At 37.4% G+C, this 22,236-nt stretch overlaps 1 protein-coding gene across 1 annotated transcript in view; it reads left to right on the forward strand.

Annotated features, from left to right (window-relative positions):
• PREX2 (phosphatidylinositol-3,4,5-trisphosphate dependent Rac exchange factor 2) overlaps nt 1-22,236 on the forward strand; it is a 182,900-nt gene that overhangs the window by 49,711 nt on the left and 110,953 nt on the right. Inside the window, exons 3-9 of the mRNA XM_086740922.1 lie at nt 2,601-2,672; nt 2,747-2,869; nt 4,767-4,871; nt 7,683-7,784; nt 9,638-9,799; nt 17,887-18,020; nt 21,703-21,806. Coding sequence (XP_086597048.1) covers nt 2,601-2,672; nt 2,747-2,869; nt 4,767-4,871; nt 7,683-7,784; nt 9,638-9,799; nt 17,887-18,020; nt 21,703-21,806 — 802 coding nt within the window. The remainder of the gene's footprint in view (nt 1-2,600; nt 2,673-2,746; nt 2,870-4,766; nt 4,872-7,682; nt 7,785-9,637; nt 9,800-17,886; nt 18,021-21,702; nt 21,807-22,236) is intronic.

A 22,236-nucleotide genomic window follows, 5' to 3' on the forward strand; every position in this document is an offset into this window, starting at 1 on the left:
TTTGAATAGTCATCTCTCCCTCCGACCTACAGTGTGCTCATACAAGTTCAGAGACATTTATCTTTCCATAGTCACAGTGCTGAATTAAGGTTAGTTTACACTGTAGCAAAAGCAATTACATCTCCATCATCTTGCCTGATGACAGCTATATGTTCTCCCTAGCAAAGTCCAAGAGCAGAGGTGTTGTGTGTATGGAGTAAGCAGTGTCTCTGTGTTCCAGGGAGGGGGTTGGTAAGGGCATTTGGCATCAGGGAAACATGGGGAGAAGCCAGAGGTTTCATCATTACTTTGCATTGCTCACTCCACAGCAGGTGAAGCCCACCAGGGATAGGTCTTGGTGGTAGGTGATTGGAGGTAGACACCTCCATCCCTACCTGCACTCTCCTGAATTCTCTTTCACTGCTCCTCTAGAAAATGTGAGATTATTCTAATTACTTTGAGATATGTGTGATTTCATAGTGCTCTCATCTAAGTGCTCCAAAAGATTCAAATGATCACATCCATTGATTTGTGGAAGGTAGTGTTATGATTTTTTCAGGAAGCAAATCTGCATTGATGGGGACAACAGGAGGCAAATCTTTAGGAAAAACTGGCATTGCCACCACACCACCCCTGCAGTATGAGTCAAATAACATATGGGCTTGTGTCAAATTGCTGGAAGGGCTTGAAGGTATCCTAGGCCTCCCTATCTTAATTAGTGACTTGTGTCTGGATTCTGCCAGATTTTCCTGGGTTTAGTTTCTGACAACGTCCGCAGATGGAGGGTCTGAGACAGTGCTGCTTGGACAAATGAGGACTCTGTTGCAGCTGATGTATACTCTTGTTGACCTCACGACTCTCAGCTAGTGGCTTGAATCACTCAAGAATAACCAATGCCCCAGCTCCCAGATCGTTTTCTGTTTTGCCTTCAGCCAGCTGAACGTTCACCTTCCTTCACAGTTACAGGAAATGAAGATCTTCTGGGATAACATGAGTGCAGATGAGCAGTATGTTTGGGGAAATAATGTGAACAGAGAGAGATTACAGACAAAAATATTAGACATGAGTTTCAGAGGTAGTTCTCGTGATTTTTTTCCCCCCTCTCAGTTCAACAAAATACATTTAATATTGTTGGCTGGTTTAGGGAAAACTTTCAAAAATGAATTTAGTCATACTGTTAAAGCGGCTTTCACTCTGTGTGGTTGTGCACTGTACAGGCGATGTGCAGAGCAGATTTGCCATAACCCCTGTGGATATTCCTAGCAAGGAAGGATATCAAGGGCTGTTGTCCACCAACAATTAACTGCTGCAAATGAATTAATAGCATTTTTTACCATCAACAAAACGTTGGAAAGAAAGCATAGTCAGGAAAAAGAGGGGTTTAAAGAAGGAGAAAATCTACATCACGGTGGAGAGTGATATGAAACATACAATATGCTAGCAATATTCCAAACTTAGTTCTGTTTATGTCCTGGATAACTAGATTTGTCTCTTCAGTAATAAAAATGTGTAATGCTAGTTACGTAGTACTTTTCAGCAGAGAAAGGATAGTTGCTTTGGAATGAAAATGTTTAAATCCCAGCAGAGAGAAAAAAAAGGGATGCTGTGACTGCTCTCCTTCCACACAGGGGTTATTTATTGCCTCTTTTATGGAATTTGCACCACAACAGAATTTAGATGAGTTTGTGTACAGTGTACAATGCACGGTGGCTTGAAGCTAAATGGTTATGAAAGACATGACATTTGTGCACTTGTGGTGCCAGTTTTTAATGACTAAAGAATATACGTGTCTGTGTGAAGAATTAGCAACATGAGATTTTAGTTTACAGTGTGTAGGGATTTTCAGTGCCCAAGTCTTTGTAATGGCATTAATTAATTTTTATTAATTATGTCCTTTGTACCTGAAATGTGATTTATTTATTTTGGAATGAATTACTGTACATCTCTTCTTTTTGTTGTTTCCAGTTGTTAAATGTGAAATATAAGAAAACTTACTCTCTTGGTATTTCATTACTGGTATTACTAACTTCTCATGTGATCTCTGAGGATGAGGTTCTTGGAGGGGGAAGAGTGCACGTTTTCATTAAGCAAAACCAGCTGCAGCTGATTGTTGTTTAAGCCAATTTACTTTACCATAGATTTAATTATTAATACATCAAAAATCTTACTGTTGGTTACTATGGTAGAAGTTACATTTCATAATAGTGTCTCCCAACTAATTTTAATTTAGAAATTAGTGGCTTATTTTGCCTTATCTTGTAGTCAATTTGTAAAGTGCTAGAGTGAGATTTTGAAAACGACCTATTTTGCTCTTATGATTTTAATATGCGTGCAGGGTGGAAGTAGTACTTGAGAGAATGTTCGGTTTCTCAGCTGCATTAATAATTCACTGTTTAACTCTTTTTAACACTGTTTAGATAGAGTTTTATTTGATGTTAGGATAACAGGACTACCAAATGCTTTATAAATAAAATACTAGTTTTAGATTCCAAATAATACTCTGATGTGACTCTATATCCAAAACATAAGAAATTTGGGAAACAAATTATAAGCGTAAAATGCCAAAAGTTGTTCTTGTCTTCCTGAAATAACTTTTTCCTTATTTGGCTTGTTTCATGCAGGCTTTCCTTCACCGAATGATCCAGTGTGCTACAGCCAAAGTGGATAAAAATGTCACAGAAGAGACAGTTAAGGTTAGTCTCCTAATTGCATATTTCTTCTGGTTTGTATCTGATGTTTTATTTATGTATGATTTACTCTTTTGCAGATGTTGTTTTCAAATATTGAAGATATTCTTGCAGTTCACAAAAACTTCCTGTCCCTGGTGGAGGAGTGCTTACAGCCAGAACCTAATGCACAGCATGAAGTTGGAACCTGCTTTCTTCATTATGTATGCTATCTTTTATTACAGTCTTATTTAACTTTTTTCCTTCGTTAATTGTCTTTATCAATCACTGTCATGATTATGAGTGTATGTAGCCAGGAAGACAAAATATCACTTGATTGCATAATGTAGCAAACTTTGAGGTCATCTCTTGGTTACTGTCATTTCCAAAAAAAAAAAAAAAGATAGGGGAGAAGAATGAAGAAAGAAAATATTAAACGGTCAACCTTTTGCTGTTTCATCACTTTTATGCTCACCAAATTAGCCCAGGCTGAAAAAATAAGCCCTGCAGCATGGGCGAGGCTGATGCCTATACGTGAGACGGAGGTGTGAGGATCAGGGTTGTATGAAACAGCAAAATTAATAGTATGCTTTATTTTTATTCCCCTTTGATACTAGGCAAAAATGTGAATATTTAACAAAGAATTGCATATGCTGAGTAAAATATCTCCATGTTTCTGGACTTTGAAGATATTTTACTTCTCACAACTGCAGTACCTCCACAAATATGTTTCTATATCCTGTAGTAACTGGTTTTAAGGAGTATTATTTCTAAGAGCATTTAGCTCTAGAACGAGAATGTTAGTGTTACAGAGCTCTGCAAGATCAGAACAAGCTAGTTTGCTTTCAACTATAGGCCTAACAAAAAGTCTAGATTTCATTGTTCTCTCTGGTTAGAGTCCCATTTGTTTGCTATGTCTTAGTTTATTCATTGTGGGAGGAGAAAATTATAAATGGTTCATGGAAACGTTTTGCAGAAGTTGAGTAACATCAGTGATCATATTTGCAAACAAATGTTTACACACAAAATAGGTAATGATACCAGCAAATAAGCTGCTCATTGTGCATTTTCTTCTTGTTTCGTTTAATTCTGTGTTTTTGTGATTGTCCAGCCTCTGAAATTTTTCAGGAAAACCTTATGAAGTTCAACATAGAAAGATGTAAAGTCTTGCACCTGGGAAAACATAATCCAGGAGTGCAACACAGGCTGGGATCTACCTAGCTGGGGAGCAGCTCTTTGGAAAAGGACGTGGGGGTCCTGGTCCCACTGACCACAAACTCAATATGAGTGAACAGTATGCTGCTGCAGCAAATAAAGCCAACAGAATGCTGGGTTGCATCAACAGGGGCAGCACAAGCAAAGATAAAGAAGTCACTATCCCACTCTAATCAGTGCTTGTCAGGCCACACCTGGAATACTGTGTTCAGTTTTGGTCCTTGCTGTACAAAAAAGATGTGGACAGGCTAGAGAGGGTCCAGAGAAGGGCCACAAAGATGATGAAAGGACTGGGAAGCCTGGCATATGAGGAAAGGCTGAGAGAGTCATGTTTGCTCAGCCTTGAGAAAAGAAGGCTTAGGGGAAACCTTATCACAATGTTCCAGTATTTAAAGGGTGGCTAAAAGAAGATGGAGACTCCCTTTTTACAAGGAGTCACATGGAAAAGAAACAACGAAGGGGAATGGATACAAGTTACTTCTGTGGAGATTCCAATTGCACACAAGAGGAAAATTTTTCTCAATGAGAACAATCAGCCATTGAAATGATCTTCACGGGGAAGTGGTGGATTCCCCAGCATTGAGCGCTTTTAAGATTTGTCTGGACAGGGTGCAGGGTCATCTTGTCTAGACCGTGCGTTTGCCAAGAAAGGTTGGACCAGATGATCCTTGAGGTCCCTTCCAACCTGGTATTCTAAGATTCTATGATTTAAATTCCCAAATGATGCTTCCAGACTGTTCATAGTTCTAATTTGAGGCTGGATCTCAAATAATAAACATAGGAGAAAGAGCTGACCTTCAAAAATGAAGACTATATTAGCTTTGAAAAGGGTTCATTCCATGTTTTATTAATTAAAGAAGAATAAAAATGGCAAGTGAAGAACAATGAATTTCTTTGTTTCTGCAGAAAGAAAAATTCCGTATCTATGATGAATACTGCAGTAACCATGAGAAGGCACAGAAAGTTCTACTTGACCTTAACAAAATAAGAACAGTGCGGACATTTCTTCTGGTAAATAAACTTTGAACTGGTGTTCCAACTAATATTTTTTGACTGGACAGTGAATTGTTAGCACTGTCAGCTCCACCACATAACCTGCAAGGGGTTAGGAGGCAGTTTCAGCTGGGGGTGGTGTTTCCTGAGGAAGGGATTGTGTACATCATATTTTCACTGCTGCACTTGAATCCGTGTGTAACACAGCATTAGGCAGTATGCCTTGAACTTTCTGGACAAGAGACAAGGGTGTAAATCCAGCCATGTCTGTACAAAGGAAAAAGAATAAGGTAAGACATATGAGGAAGGATAGGGAAAGAAATTACAGAAAGGAAGCTGAAGGACTTGTCAGAACTTCTGAAGAGAAGGTCCACATTCTGGTGCTGTAACCACAGCTGTGTCAAACAGAAAAAAATTTTGTTGTGGATCTTAGAGTAGCCATCCTGATCTTAGGCGCTGACTGAATCTGAGGTCAAAAGAAACAGCTATACAATTAGTCTTTCACTTTAGAAGACAAATAAGGAAGGGTTTTAAGATGTTAAGTATGGCAGTCCTCATTATTTTCCCACAGCAAAATTAGTTTCCATGTAAATACTGAGTTTCTTAATAGTTGACATTACTTGTTAAAAGAAGGATTCAGCATGGAATGATTTTTGTGTTTTTCTTCATGTTGTCCTGTGATAACAAGGTCAGCTTTGAAATGTGGGATCTGCTATACTGGAATTTAAATAACTGAGAACGTGCCCTTGGATATGATGTCAAATTTTGGAGTGATCAGATCTGATTATTGCATTTTGGGACTGGAGAGCAAGAGACACTATCAGCAAAGCATCGCAGATATGTTTTAAAAAAAGAGATGATGCCAATGCTGGCAGTATCACAAGTTTTATGTAATTTTATTAATTATTTTTAGCATGAGTAGGCTTTCACTACTGCTATTGACAGAATTTTTGCTGAAGTTGTCCTATTGTAGCTCACTAAATTTTTGAAAGATACTGGATTTGACTCCCTTCCTGGCTGTATTTACTTACAGCCAAGTTAATGAGCAGTGTGGGGATTTCCTTACTGTAGAGGGGTACTGGGTGATATGAATTGCCATCTGCCTTTTTACTAAGAGTCTGTTATTCAGCAATATTCCATTCCTAGTTAAAAATAGCTTCAAAGTTGTCCTATTTTCCCTCAGTGATTGACACAGTATCCCTCACCTTGCCTCAGACTGAGAACCTTCATACACATGGTTCTTGTATTGAGAGCAGAATGGCTGGACTCAAGAAGGAGTGAATGCTGACTACAGAGACAAAAACCAAAATACTCCAGAGAAAGATTGCAAAGAGCTTGTTTCATGACAAAGGAAGCCAAGTGTGCAATTGTGGCAGTTCATGATGTGTCAGTGTCATGTACTCTTGGGCACACACACAGGGCTTCCACATCTGCTTGGGGTTGCTCTTAGATTCAGGACAAGTCTGTAGAAAAAGTGGCAGCAGTCTGAGAGAACAGAAGGTCTAACTGTTTGATTTGAAAGTACAATTGAAGCCTTCTAGCCAGACAGAACAGTTCAGCTCATTAGAGATGTGATTATCTATAAGCAATTGGGAGCTGAAACCAGACTTTTGAGCCTTTAAGTGTAGAGACAGTCATTATATACACACCTATAGTCTACTTTGTCATGATCTTGCTTGGTCTTTGTCAGTAAAGCATTTTGTTGGCAGGTTAAGTGAGATCCTTTAGGATAAATGATCCTTTAGGATAAGACAGAAGCTGGTTAACTGTGAGTACAAAGCAGACACTTAAGGATGGGCATAGAGATCCCCATAGCAGCACTGGTCATGGGGTGTGTGCATTGTGAGTTACGTGCTGAGCGGAGCTGCCACCCAGTTGTGTAGCCTATGTTCCATCAACAATGTGTCTTCATCCAGATTTGTGGCCTGCGTCCATATAGCATCTGGCTGTGTTAAACTACTTCTGTTCAGTGTTCTCAGTTTAGACATCTTGCTCTTTGAAGCTGTGGTTTATCTCATAACATTGCATCACAGTTCCTTCTGATCTCTCCATAAAATAGTTTCCATCATTACTTTAGGTCTTTATGTACTTACACTTTAATTTCAGCAATTTCAAACATTTGTTGTGATGTCCCTTGCATACTTTGTTGTCTCAAATTGCACTTACGATTTTCTCTCTCAGCTACCTTTTTTTTTTTTTTTTAATGGATGCTTCCACCCAGTATTTCACATATTCTCTGCTTCCATAGTTGGATATCTTGTCAAAACTCACGTATTTTTTAGCCCATGACTAAGGATGTTTTATTCATTACATACTACACAAATATAAAAGCATGTAAACAGGAGTGGTTTTTGCGTGTGTATTAGGATAGCCACGTTCAAACTTTTCAAAGCATCTTTGATGCTACTTACTGTCGTGAATGCACCTTTTGGAACCAACAGCATCTATAGTGGTCATCCTGAATTAATTTGGGTTTTGTTTGCTGAAGTGTGAAAGTGTATTTTTAGCATTTTATTTACTGTATTTTATTTTTAAACTTTAAAAAAAGGTAGTTCTTAATCAGACTGGATGAAGAGGATACCTAGGGGAGATGCCTGCATAACACCACTGCAGCTTCCTTATCATGTTTGATAGTCAATGTACCTCCCTGTGCATGTGTTCAAGCTTGTTCTTTTGACACTTCTGCAAATCTTCTTCATCACATATTTAACATATATATATAATTTGTGTATAGCTTAGGCAATACTGCTGTGTGTATATGCCCTTGTCTTTATTACTGATAATTTTATTGGGTTTTTAAAATAATTTGTGAAATTCTTCACACTCTAGAATTGCATGCTTCTTGGAGGACGCAAGAACACAGATGTACCATTGGAGGGATATCTGGTAACACCGATACAGAGGATATGCAAGTATCCGCTTCTTTTGAAGGTACTTACAAGATTTTTATCTAGGACTTTATACTTCTGTATAAAACTGGTTGCTAAGCATATTTCTGAACTGCAGGAACAATCTCTCTACACAGTGAATAATAATCTCTTCGTTAGATATTGGACCCAGACTTGCTCTCATTAAAGCCAGTGGCAAGTCTTCTGACATCAGTATTAAAAGGACTGAGGAGTTTGGCTGGGTCAAGATGATTAGCTCCCTTCTGCATCTAGTCTTAAGGTTGCCTCTCCGTTGTTGAACGGAAGTGAGACATTTAAAGGAGTTTAATGAGACTGATTTCAGCTAGGTTTGACCAGGTCCTTGCTTAAAATGCTTCGGATAACAGAGTTTGTTAGGGACATGCTTTGATGATTCTAATTTACAGTCATCAAACTGTAAATGAAAAGTGTTTGTGAAAATGATTTGTAAGAAAAACTGTAGAGGAACAGTAAGATGCTCTAAGTGGTTCTATGCACATTTGTATGTTTATTCTTATCTTGCTGTTACAACTTAAAACTTAAAGGAAAATGTTAAATATGCTGATAAATATTAGATATTCAGACCTCTGAGTTACTGAATTTTTTCGCATGTTAGGAAATAAAATAATGCAGTAATCAAGAAAGTGAATATTTAAAATTAATTTATGCTTAACAAAGTAGACTTAATATTGTTTATTGTTTCAAACTGTGAGAGAAGAGCCAAAGCAGATTCTATTCTAGAAGCTACTTGAAACCTTATTATTGAATAGTATTTTTCACAATGCATGAATGAGTTTAGATGGGAAATATTGCCAGTTATGAGGCATATGCACTGAGGTATATTTAATTGCACTGACATAAAAACCTAAAAGCAAACATGTTAAAATAAAGATTTTTAAAGCAAGGTAAAGAATGTCATAATTGCAATGAGATTTGAGTCATTCCAGGTGTCCGTAGCGTTAGGCTGGTTCCCTTGGCCTATTTAGAAATTGTTTTTATATTCTGTTTTTTGAATGAAGGATCTACAGACAAAGCAGGGGAAAATTACTAAGGAATTGCTCTGGGGCAATGATATAAGTATATTAATGTTAAATACCCTTAAGTGCAGAGTTAAATACATTTAAACAGCAGAGTTAGGGCTCCAGAAGGAGCCTACTCAGCCAGGATACGTGCTGAAAGCTGTCCAGAGTCGGTCCAGCTGCAAATGGGTAGGTGATAGTTTAGACAGGAAATCTCAGATGAATACTGGCAACTCCACTTTTGTTTTTTCGTAGGGCTACTGTTACCAGTAACCATCTGAAATCAGTGAGTCACCTAAGATATTGTTCAGTGCTCTGTTGTGTTGCTCTAGATTAAACAATAGCGTAGAGCTAAAAGAACGTGGCTTTTGCCCTGAGTTCCAGGAAAGGCAGGTGTTAATTTTGACATGAGTAAGCTAACATTTTCAAGCAGAGTTGTTATCCTTGCTGTTGAACCATTCTATCCTGTGGAATATATAAAACAAACAAGCAAAAAAAACAACACCCAAAGCTCAACATGAAGAAACATTGTTGGGGAAGAAAGTAGCTGAAATACAAACTTTTTCCTAAGTAATGATTATTTTTACTGCTAGTAATGTATTTCTCTGAGTTTTAGTCTCCTGCTAGGACACAATGCTGGAGGGTTTGTTACTTTTCCACCTAGCAAAAGAGAAGTCTGACTACTTTTTGATTTTGTACCCTAGGGAATTTAAGCTTCCTGTAATGTACATTTAGAGATGAAACACAGGTTTCTTTTTTTTTCTTTTTTTTTTCCTTTTTTTTTCTTTTTTTTCCCTTTCTTTTATTTTTTCTTTTTTTTTCTTTCTTTCTTTTTTTCTTCTTTTTAATGTGTAAATAGGAGTTACTGAAGCGGACTCCAAGGAAGCACAGTGACTATGCAGCACTAATGGAAGCCCTCCAGGCCATGAAAGCTGTCTGTTCCAACATAAATGAAGCCAAGAGACAAATGGAAAAATTAGAGTTTTTGGAAGAATGGCAGTCTCATGTTGAAGGATGGGAGGTACTGTCATAAGATTTGTTGCTTTGTATATTTAGGAGGGAGTAACAGTTTTCAACAAACATGTATTGGACTGGTTTTGTAATTCTGAGATATTGTCAACTCCTCAGTTCTGTGAAATCACAGCTTTTATTTGGCATCTACTCTGTAAATTAAGTATTGTCCATAACTGAGCTATATAAAATAGCACACTTCCAGGAAAGAGAGCAAATGTTTAGTGTTTGACTTGGAATGTTGATCATTTACACAGAATGATAGAATCATAGAATGGTTTGGACTTGAAGGGACCTTTAAAGACCATCTAGTCCAACCCCCCTGCAAGAAGCATCTCCAGCCAGATCAGGTTGCTTAGAGCCCCATCCAACATGTTTGCAGGGATGGGGCATCTACCACCTCTCTGGGCAACCTGGTCCAGCGTTCCACTACCGTCATTGTAAAAAAATCTTTCCTAATGTCTGATCTGAATCTACCTCCTTCTATTCCATCACCCCTCATCCTATCACAACAGACCCTGCTGAAGAGTTTCTCCCCATCTTTCCTATAAGCCCGCTTTAGGTAGTGAAGGCCACTATAAGGTCTGCTCGGGGCCTCCTCTTCTCCAGGCTGAACAGCCCCAACTGTCTCAGTCTCTCCTCATAGGAGAGGTGCTCCAGCCCTCATCAACATGTATGTATGCCCACATGCACGTCTATAAAACCTAATTTAACTGCTGCTCTGATTTACTGCTGTCAATGCCTATCTAACAACATTTTATCTGATTAAAAAAAAAAAAGATTATTTATTATTGATTAAACACTGAGTCCATTTGTTTTTGTCGGCTTGCAGGTAGTCCCTTGCTATTAGCTGAGCTAAACTAGTACAAATGTGTTCAATAGACTCTGTGTAAGATTTTTTTTTTTTTAATATAGTTTGCAAATGGAAGAGCTTTAATGCTTTAGTTTTGTGAAGAAATCATAGGCCGGTTCCTGAGTTAGAATTTTCAGTAGTAACTAGAAGAGACACCCTTTCCCCTAGATAACAAGATCAAGTAGTTGTAGCATGAAATCTTCCTTTTGTATTATTTTGAGCACTACAATTATTTTATCCAGAAAGATAGATGTACATACAGGTGTATATTTAAATTGCCTTGGGTGTTTTGTATTGAAATGTCTGAGCTGCCTGCGCTGAGATGGGAGGGAAACGTAAGTGAAGTCTCAGTAAAAGAAATATAAAGCAAGTAATATACATATATTTTTTTAAAAATAATTTTGAATATAATACAGTTTTTAAAAGACATGAATTTCAACATGCAAGTAGTTCTTTGCTTTTTTAAATACTTTACTCAGATGTGCTACTTCTCTTCCTGAGAGCTGCTGAAGAACTAGAGGAAGAGATTTCATCCCTTTAATCTTTGTGGAAGGCTTGCTGGCTTCAAAATGTAGCAAGAAAAATGTATTTTTTTGCACTTCAGTCTGATAGAATGAGACCTGATCTTTCAGCTATGTAGTGGGGAATGGCCTTTGTACAGCGCAGAGAAAAGAAAAGGTTAGGGACACTGAATCAAGAAAGCTTTGAGATAGACCTGCCTGGACTTTAACTAACAGAGGTCCCCAAGAAGTCTGACAACTGAAAATTAGAATATTGACTAGAATAGTCAATTTTCAAGGAGATATTCATAGTAATAGATAAAACAGCAGAAACAAAAAATATTGTTTCTATGCAGCTCTGTTCCCTCCCTGCCTCTCCTGCTGTTACCACACTTGCTGTTTTTTGAACTTGCTGTATCTAAGGATGTGCTGTTCTTCTGCGGCAGTGGATTCAGTCTCCCCCTGCCTTCCAGAAGGGTTCAGTGGAACAAGCCACTATCTGAAAGAAGCATAAAAATTACACTGAACAAAGAACCCCCTAAATACTGCCCATGACACTGCAAAATGATTTCCTTCTCTACTCCACGTGAAATCTCCTGATCTGTGGACTTCCACAAACCTTTGGTTTGTTGTCAATTGAGTAGTGTGGGAAGATTTGATTAATTCTAGACATGGTTAAGCCACTTATTTTACTTTAATCAAAATTCTTTGTATTTCTTAGTGCACTGTGGGATTTGAAATATATCAATTAAGGTATTTTTTTTTTCTTTTTCTGTGTAGCAGCATTTTCAAGAACTGCCTTTCAATTTCTATAATTGAGGAAGGTATAATTTAGAGCACCGAAATCCTCTTATAGAATCAGAATCATAGAATCATAGAATGGTTAGGGTCAGAAGGGACCTTCAAAGGTCCTCTAGTCCAACCCCCCTGCAAGGAGCAGGGACATCTCCAACCAGATCAGGTTGCTCAGAGCCCAGTCCAACACGTTTGCAGGGATGGGGCATCCACCACCTCTCTGGGCAACATGTTCCAGTGTTCCACCACCCTCATTGTAAAAAATTTCTTCCTAATATCCAATCTAAATCTACCTCCCTCTATTTTAAAGCTGTTACCCCTAGTTCTATCACAACAGGCCCTACTGAACAGACTTAAGCCAGTGTTCAGGGCACTGTAGTCTTTTGGTACAGGACTGTCACTGTAACACATTAAAAAAAAAATCACTGTGCCTCAAGAGAGGGAATTTTAGCAAGTACAAAGCTGTATGACTGCTGGTCTGTATTCAGACAAGCCTTTCTACATTTAATTGTAATCCTCAATCTTAAATAAATTTTTAAAAAAGCCATTAAAGACAAATGACAGGTAGCGTGTACTCCTGCCATGATATTGCTGGCAGGGTTTTGAAAAAGAAAGGACTACTGAGGTAAAGTAAACTTCTAAATGTTGTAATTGAGAGGAGGTCTAGTTGACCTAACACTTTCCAAAAGAAGCAAATATCGTAACAGCTGCTTTTTGGACTAGGTGAAAATAAGTTTCTTTTTGTAATTAGCTTGAACTTGCTGTCATCAGCAATAACTTGGAAAGATTAGTTTATGTGACCATTAAAATGCATTAGACATGCTTGTGCAATAACTTCATGATAGAAGCAATTGCAAGTTAAGTGCTTACGTTGCTAAATATTTTATGGCAAGGAAATTTGTTAAATAATCCTTATCGACTATCACCAACATTATTCCTTCTATTATTTTCAGCTTTTCAATTAAGTCTTCTACTGCACTAAAGTGATTAAAATTCTTCTAGTTGCTTTCAGTGCCTGAGTTTTATAGATATTTGTCAAATGCATCTTAATGAACACACTCAAGTGTAAAGTTACAGTATTATTAACTCAATGCGTTATTAGTCATTTAAGTTGGTTAAGAACTGACTGTTCACAAACTTCTAAGCCTGAAAAGGGAATCCACTTTCCTGCATTAATGAATCCTTAGTAAAATATACAGTAGTAAATATGTTTGCTGTTGAAAATATATTAACAAGGAAAAGTAACAGTAAGGAAGGGTAACAATATGGACAGAAGCATGCGAAACATAGACTTATTCTTTCTGTGCTCTGAATGTATTCTGTGAACCGTAACATAGTAATCAGTAATTTCCTTCCAACCTTGTTTTTTTCCTTTTTTTTTTTTTTTCCCCCTAGATTTAATTTTAGGATTTCACTTGTGTTTGAACTCTGAAGTAGTGACATTGTCCTAAAACAGCATGTTTTCACTACGGTTATATGGTGTTTATTGTAGTTGAGTTGATCGGGTTTGATGTCATCATACGGCAACCACTGGGTGCCCAATCTTGCAAAATTGCCCTGATCTTAATGTGCGCATCCTTTTCAAACATAATATATGGTTAGTCCTTGAAATGGTAAGAATTCCAGAGTATGTATAAGAGCTAACAGTATTTTGAATGATTCCCAACAACTACCAAAAATCTCTGAATGCAACGTATGAGAGTGGATTTAATTAAATAAACATCTGGTTTTCTGCATTGCCTAAAAATAAAGTGGCAAACTTCTTGGAGAATTTCCTTCCAGAAGGAAATGCTTAGCACATTGCTTGGCCCCAACTAGAAGGAAAGGGAAAAAAATACAGACTATTTTTAGAATCTGATCAAAGCATGACTTGAATTCCTATACTTAAGTGTCATAAAATGAAGCTGGTGTTTATTATGATAAAAATACAAATTCATGGAAAAATGGAACATCTGTTTCAAGAAAGAAAATTTTGAGTATAATGACTTTCTCACTTAATTTCCTAAGTGGTTTAATTTATTGGCCTGAATTCAGTATTTGTGTAGGTGGCTGTCTCAGCTGGAGAATGGCTCAGCAGCTGAAGGAGTCTGTCAGTAAAATTTGCGTGGATGTTTCAGTGAGAGAAGAAAAAATAAAATTGTTGTATTTGTTGTAAGCTGGAAACCGAGCAACTCAGTCTGAGTCATAGGCCAACTTAGTGACAATAGCATGGACTATGCTGTGGCTTTCCATTCTGTCATATCATCAAGTAGCATTTTAATAGAGATTTCTGTTTTAAATGCCAGAATTTTTATCCCTTTCCCCTATTTTATTTTTCCTATGCCCACGTGCAATTACTGAAGACTAAGTTAATATCTGTAATTTCTGTTATTGTGCTGGCCACTGAATCAGTATGGTCAGACCTTCATGTTTGACTGAAATTTGCCGAGAATATGTAGATAAGTAGTTTTTGTAATAAAACCAACAAATGCTGCTTTTCATATCAAGATAATAAAGGTCATTTTTTAATGTCAAAGATGAGTATTTAATTACTTAAGGATGAGGAGATATTGTTTTAAATTTCTTGCATATAGTCTCTCTCCTTCCAGTACATTTTAAATTCATTTATTTTATGATATGGTCATGGTAGCCCACATTGCAGACCTCTTGTCTGAGCTGTTGCCTTGGTGGCAACTGAATCCTTTATATGTTTTATTGGAAGGTGATTAAAATAGATTTCTTTCTACAATACATTGCATTTTCAAATTGATGTATTATAAAAATGCTGGTTTCACTGAAAATACCCCATCAGCTCTAATTGCAGGTACTTTAAATGTATAGAAACATGAATTGTAGCACAGCAGTAGTGATTTTACATTTAGGTTGAGCGACTATGTGATCTTGCCTTGCAAGCACTAAGTATAAATGTACATATTCATGAAAACTTTGAAATAGCAAATTACTTTTCAGGTTCAAATTGATCGTATTTGAGATTTCTGTGGTAGTTTCAATTCAAACTTTTAATGAAAACATGTTTGTGTTAGAAGGTTTTGGTAATACTTGTTCCAAAAGTATTGCTTGTAGGTAGTGTAGTTCAGTTTTAGCTGTGCAGTAGATACCCTTGCCTGCTTCTGGGACAAGGACGACCTCTCATCCGTTACTGCAGCCTTGAACCTTCCCCCATGAGAGGAACAGCTTGGAGTTGGATAAATGAATTACCCTACTGGGCTGGATATCAACTGTAGCTTGATGATCCTGCTGTAATCCCATGTGGAGATTCAAGGTGTAGCTACATCCTTCAGAAAATGTTATAGTTGTCAGTCCTCCTTTGAATTTCATGGTGGATATGGCAGTGCTTGTGTACTCTTTGCTTTATCCTTATTTGGGCCCTTTTTCCATCCCTAAGGTAAGTGGTGGAGAGGAGTGGTCACCCCAGGTGTAGAGACAGCAGAACTTTTACATTATATGGCCTTTGTCTTTTGTCCCTTTCAGCTCCATGCCCACCCAGATTCTAGGAATAGGCTGACCCTAACAGTGTTAGATAGGCAAGAAGGTGGCAAGGGATTTTTCTGCACTGGCAGTGTTATGTAGGACAGCCAGATGTGACTTCTGATCCTGTTATCTTATTCCCTTGAACTTCAGCAAATAAAACAGCAATAACAATATTCACTGACCTGTGGCCACACCAGCATGCGTTGTGATCTTGTCAAAAGGTAGCCAATAACTGACGTTAACACTGTTCAGTATTTGGACGGGAGGTTTCCAAGGGGAAAAAATATCTCTAGAATGTTTTTTTTTTTTGTCATAATCTAGTAGTTTATGTTAGAAAAAGAGGAAAATGAAGAGGAAAACAATAACAAAGGGGTAGTAATGTGATGCAGATCATACTTGCTGTCATATTGCAGTATTGAACTTGAATCACGAATGAGGCAAATTCTGATAATTCGAGTAGCCTGAATTATATGCATTTAAAATATGTATAAAATATGGTATTTTATGACATGATGATGGCACAGTAGCAGATCTTGCTGGGACTGTTGTGAAAAGGTTGTGTTTTTCTACAGTGAAAATGAAATTTTTCAGTAAAAAGAGACAAAATGTTTTCATAAAACCCTTTCTGTGAAAAGATACACCCTTTTCTAGAAAGCTGAAACAGTTTTTAATCCTTAAGCTGAATTTTTTTTGGCTTCCCCACAAAAAATTATGAATTTCCAGCAAAGCTGAAGTCTTCAATAAAAAGAAGCCAAAAACCTTTAAAAATATCCAGCCTTTTAAAATGCAAATTGTTTGTAAGTACTGTTCCAGCAAACTGTAAAAGCAGCATAAGGTATCAGTTACTTTTTTTTTAATACACAAAAGCAGTGAAATAAAATGGAAAGAAATGACCTGCTTTTCTGGAGTTGTGGTCAGCAAACATTAAGTGCAGCCCTAATGTACTCTTACTTTGTATTACTGAGTGTGCTTTTAAGGTGTTCCAGTGTTTAGTTTAAAGTAAAACTGTAAAATTAGTATGCCAGCTTTTTGAGCTTATTCTGTCTTTGGAGGGGAAGTGTGGTCTGTTGGCTATAGATGACATTCATTTTTGGCTCCTTTGATCCAAAATGGAAGCAGGAGTGGTTAGTTCATACTGATACTGGAATGTTTTTATTTAGAGACCTGAATTGTGTTCCAGTGTGATGGTTGTGCAATATCTCTTATCATATCTGTAAACAGACCGTGTTCTCCTTAGAAGAGCATCTGAGCTATTGCTTAATATTGAGTGCTGTGACATACAGAGGATGAACAGCAAGATGAGAGCAGGACTCATGATTGCTTCTTGGCTCTTAATGGAATGCATTTTTCTTTGGGCGACTGTGGTTAGGTCAAGAAGAGGAAGTAACTGCAGCTATTGCAGGCATAAGTCATTCAGAACATGTGTAGATGAAAGGCAAGTCCTGGCTTTTGCAGGTTTTCCAAGCTTACTGTTGACTGCCTCAAGATAGGAAACTCCTCGAGCCATGGGCGTGTGCTCGATGCAGACAGCACGCAGCATTATCAATAGGACCACATGGCTGGGTGCATATAGCACATGGACAGGAGCTCTGTCCATGAGGACAGGAGCATGGATTTTCAGAATAGCAAAATATACATCTGAATTCAAGGCAGACTTCCTTGAGAGGTAAATTTCTCTTTATAAGACATGGAAATGCCAGGACTTTTTCATAGAAATATTTTGGGGAAAATGCTATGCTTTGTTAAAGTTGCTTCTTTTTCAATGAAAACCTTTATGAAAATGCTTGCCTCTTTTCACATGAAAGAATGATTTGCCTGAAGCAAAAATGAAACATGGGAAGTTTCATCCCAAACATTTAAAGCTTAGCAAAATTCTGATGTCTTCAGAGTATGGTAAGAGGAAGTATACTAGACAGCCTTAGTTGTACGTGCCACTATTAGCTTTGTCTGAATTTTAAATCTTGCTGTTTTTTGGTTTTGTGTTTAGCTTGATTTGGTGTAGAAGTATAAACTGTTAATGATGTTCAAATTCTAGGTTGCTTCAGCTTCCAAGTTCATCTTGGCATAGGTTATGTATTCTAAAGCCCTATTTTCAGACACTTCTGACTAAATAGTAAAGTTACTGATGATAAGAATTATTGTATAAAGTTGGCCTGATTTTTCAGGAGAGGTCTCATGCACAGATGTAATGCAATTTGGAAACTGTGGTGATTAAACTTTATCTGTCAAAAAAGCCACAAACCCTCTCCCCTAGTTAATGGCAATACGAAATGAATACAAAGCTGGTGTTAAGCATTGTCAAGTAAACATTAGAAATGGTTATTTAATTACAATGTAATAGATTACCATGAGTTTTATTCTTGGTGTTTCCAGAGAATCATTACAGTTGTGAGTTTGTATAAGAAGCTTTTCCTTAATTGGTGCAGAATCCTTCAGTTCCCACAGAATAAAAACCAATCTGTTTCCATTTGGTTGTAGGGGTCCAACATCACAGACACATGCACGGAAATGCTGCGAAGTGGACTACTACTGAAAATTTCAGCAGGAAATATCCAAGAGAGGATATTTTTTCTTTTTGATAACCTTTTGGTCTACTGCAAAAAAAAGCACAGGTAAATGGTTAATTTATACTTTGAAAAATAATGTATTTTTTCTCACAGTAGAGCTAATCCTCTGTATGGTGTTTCATAAGAGTATTTGAACAACACTGAAGTGTTTACTGCAGTAAATTGCAATATAAAAGTCAGCATTTTTAGAGGCGAGCTATAACCCAGAAATACAGAAAAATGTATTTAATTCAAACATTGGAAAAAATTTTTATGAATGCAGACTCCAAATGGTGAAGTACAGGGAGAAATAATCTGTTTTGTCAGTCTTCCACAACAGGTTATGTGTGATGACCTCGCTCTCTTCTAGGAAGGGTAAACCAACTGAATTTTTAGTTCAGACAAATTAGTATTGTAGCTTATGCTAGAAAATTAGTCTCTACAGATTCAAGAGTTTCAAGCCTTGTATTTCTAATCAGGGAAAACAGACAGAAAGCAGTTGATTGTTGCATTGCAAGGAGCGATTCCATAGTTCAGCAACAAGCTTTTGCCATTAATGTTGGGTGCTCTTATGCTTCTGAAAAATAAGAGTTCTCCTACTTACAGGCATCTCACTTGAAATCACTTGAGTTTGAAACTGCTTTGACTTTGGATAGATCCTTGATAGGTTCCTAGATACATGATAGACCTTGAGCATGCTCTCTAACAGCCCTGCTAAATACCATTATCTTTGCCTCTGCCTCTGCACGCTTGTGGGTGATGTCAGAGGAAACTCCACCATTGACCTCAGTGTCCAGTCAAGGAAACTGACTGCAGCTGCTGAAACTATTGCTTCATAAATCTGGGTTGTACTGCCATCACCACAGCCATGTCCATCAGATCAGAGTGAGTGCTATAAGATTGTTCAGGAGTAGCTCCATATTTGATAGCCAACTTTCATCCTGTTTTTCCAACTGGCTTTTACCAATGCCCTGGATTGTGTGTGGCATCCAAGTGAGTGCACTGTAATATCAATTTGTAATCCACTTGTAATACCCATTTGTTTTGATCAGTGCTCTGGCTTGGCAGTGGTCATGTGTTAAAGGATGGATCCTGGTCCAGCTGCTTTTGAAGGCTGTGCATGAGAGGATGGTCAAATGCAATATTAATAGCAAAATGTATGCTTGCTGTATTCGGGTGAAGGTAGTTGGCCATGCAGCCCAGCATGTGGGAGCATCCAGCACCATCAACTTGAGGATGAAAGGGCTGATCACGCAGCTTGATGCCATAATGATTTCCTCCCCCTCCATTGTTTTAGCTGGGAAATAGTGGGTAATTATTGTCCCCTTCTTGCTGCCTGTTCTTGGTAGGGATGGATGAAAGGGAAGAGATGTGAAAGTTGGGTAATAGAGGCCAGAACACCTGTATATGTGTACCACAGTATCAATCTGTTGTATAGTCTAGTTGTAACCTCAGATTATATGCACAACTACAATCAGGAAAGTAAATGGAAATTTATGCATAAAATGCATGAATCTGAGACCATTTTTTAATGGATGCTTTAAAATTTTATTAGGAACCCTTGTTGTCTGCTATCATATATAGTTTATATATGGTATTTTTCACATGCGTTTTTGCATAGGACTCATAATTTGAAAGTATTTTTCAAAATCTTTTAAAAAATATTTTTCCAAATAAGTTTATACTCATATTTGTGATGTCGTACATAAGAGCAGGTGGCTAGGGGAGCGATATCCTTTTTCTCTCCTCCTGTAGTAATTGTAGACTTGTGGTTAGATTCACTGTAGCACCTGTAGAGCTTCTTGCTGAACCAATATCTGGGAAGATCAGACTCATCAGTAAGTGGCGTGGAAAGCAGAAAGTGGTAGTAGTGGAAAGCAGCCATAGACCCTACTGATCAAGAATGCATTATAAGAATCTATCTAAATTGTAAAGCTGCCGAGCTTGTTCTACCAGGACCTTACTCAGACTGGACTGGAAATGCTGTTTTTCCCAGTGTATTACTACTGAAGAAGCTTCTGGCTAGCCCTGAGGGAGGCTGAAAAATCTTCCCCAGTGAATAGTTTCCTCCTGTAGATTACGCTGTTAACAGGAAGGATTACGTATGAGAAGACAGATAATTAATACTTCACTAGCTATACTGATTCAGTCCTTTATTTTTAAGTTTCGACTGTTGCTTAGGTTGCAGACCTCTTGGAACAGTTAGGTATGAACTGTTTAAGAACTTTGTGATTAAACCTGGTTTTGAATACTGAATTTATTTCAGGGATATAATTCTGCAACTGCTCAGTTTCATTTTTATGCAGACTGGTTCAGTACAAACTCATGCTCTTTCCAAAATTTCACATTTTTGCTCTATTTTGTTGTCTGGCAGTTACAATTACTGATTACATAGTATCTTTTTACTTGTCAAGCAGTAAATTACATATTTTTTTTTTTAGACATTCTCGCTAAAATGCACTATTGGATGAAAATCTCAAAACACATGAAAAGTCAATAGTTTCTTTAGTTTTGAGCAATCATGTCCTACATTGGCTGGTACCATGGTGACACCTCTGCAGACATGAGAATAACTCAATTTCCACCAGGGTTTATGGTGGAAAATGAATTGATTATATGCCAGCAACATACTTTAAGTATTAATTGGCAAGTAGGTAAAGAGAGTGTCGCACACAGGAGGTTTGTATTTTGGAAATTTTACAAAAGTCCTATTTTTATGGTACGCGATATTTTATGTAATTCTTAAGCATCCTTTTTCTGCAGAGTTGTATAAATGTGGATTGCTAAATTAGGGTTCATAGGTACAAAGGAGAGTTATTGGAGAGAAAAAACATGTGATAATAAACCTTTATGCTTGCTTCTGTTTCGTTTCGGTTTTTAAAATGTATTATTCAGTTTTTTAATAAGAAACTTATACTATAGTGGAGTTACTCAGTAGATAGTAATTATTGAGTGGCAGGGCATTTTCCGAAGACTGGCACCTCTCTGGCGTGAGTGAAGGTCAGAATTCAGATGATCATTAATTCTCAGGAACTGACTTGGTTTGATATACAGTATTAATTATCATTACACACCAAAATGGACAGAATATCATCCCTGGCTAATCTGAGGTGGGAAAAGCTGCCTAGAACTGGGATTCTCAAAAAGCCTTGATTTCACCGGGAGCAGAGTTATAGGAATACAAAGCACTTTGGAATATGTCACTGTGAAACAACTTCACGATTTCGGTAGTTCTTAATTATAATTCTTGATTAAGCCTTATGTGAGGAATTAAAAATGTCTTCATAGCTCTTCCATGCATAAAATCAAATTATGAGGCTAATGTGTGTAGGTCAAGATTTATATCCAAAAGTTTTTCAGTCATGCTACCCTTGTGTTGAATTTCTTGAGTAGCATAAGGAGGCTTAAATCAGTTAGCAGGAAAGATTCTCCCAATGCAGTATTTTGTCTTTGATGGCAGGCAGTGGCATATAAGCACTAGTCTTTGAACTGGGCACTTACAGAATGAGGCTTTCTTTCCTGATAAACTCTTGTATCAGCCAACAATTTGCAGCTTACTCTTACCAGAGGTAGCATCTTTGCTTTAGCATCAGCAGTGTCCCGTTCAGCAACGTTTTCCATAGTTGAATTTCACATGTATAAATGGGCTGTGATTCTTACAGTAGTCTTTAAATACTACATGTACAGGTAGCATTGCAGAATCATGGCAAAATGTGGTGAATGACATCCTCCTGTGTTCTTTTATTAGGCGATTGAAGAACAGCAAAGCGTCTACAGATGGCCATCGTTACCTTTTTCGGGGCAGAATAAACACAGAAGTGATGGAAGTAGAGAATGTAGATGATGGAACAGGTGAGTATATTTGTGTTGCTCATTTATAGAGCAGACTTTCAAGGTGATGGAATCAAATGCAGTTTCATGATTTCTTTGATAATGGAGGCTGCTCCTTGTACTTAAAAAGAAAGGTTAAGATGCCACTTTAAAAGGACTGTCTGCTCATATCAAAACTCTACTTCTGCATGAGTTGGATTCATACATGGTTGGATTCATACATTATTAGCTGGGCGGTCATAGATGACAAGTTTATGCTAACATGAATGGAGTATTAAAATAAGGTGACATTTATTGCTCAGCTGAAATAGTATATTTAACTTCACTTCACAGCATTCCAGCACTTCTAAGTTGGTTATCCCTAAGTATGTGATATATTTGTAAAAGCAAATGGAAAAATTACCTCTGCTGGAAAGAAAACTCAAACACTATAAATGCTGAAATTACAACA

This window comes from Chlamydotis macqueenii, chromosome 2 (assembly GCF_036417535.1).
Source record: "Chlamydotis macqueenii isolate bChlMac1 chromosome 2, bChlMac1.mat, whole genome shotgun sequence".
Lineage (NCBI taxonomy): Eukaryota > Metazoa > Chordata > Aves > Otidiformes > Otididae > Chlamydotis > Chlamydotis macqueenii.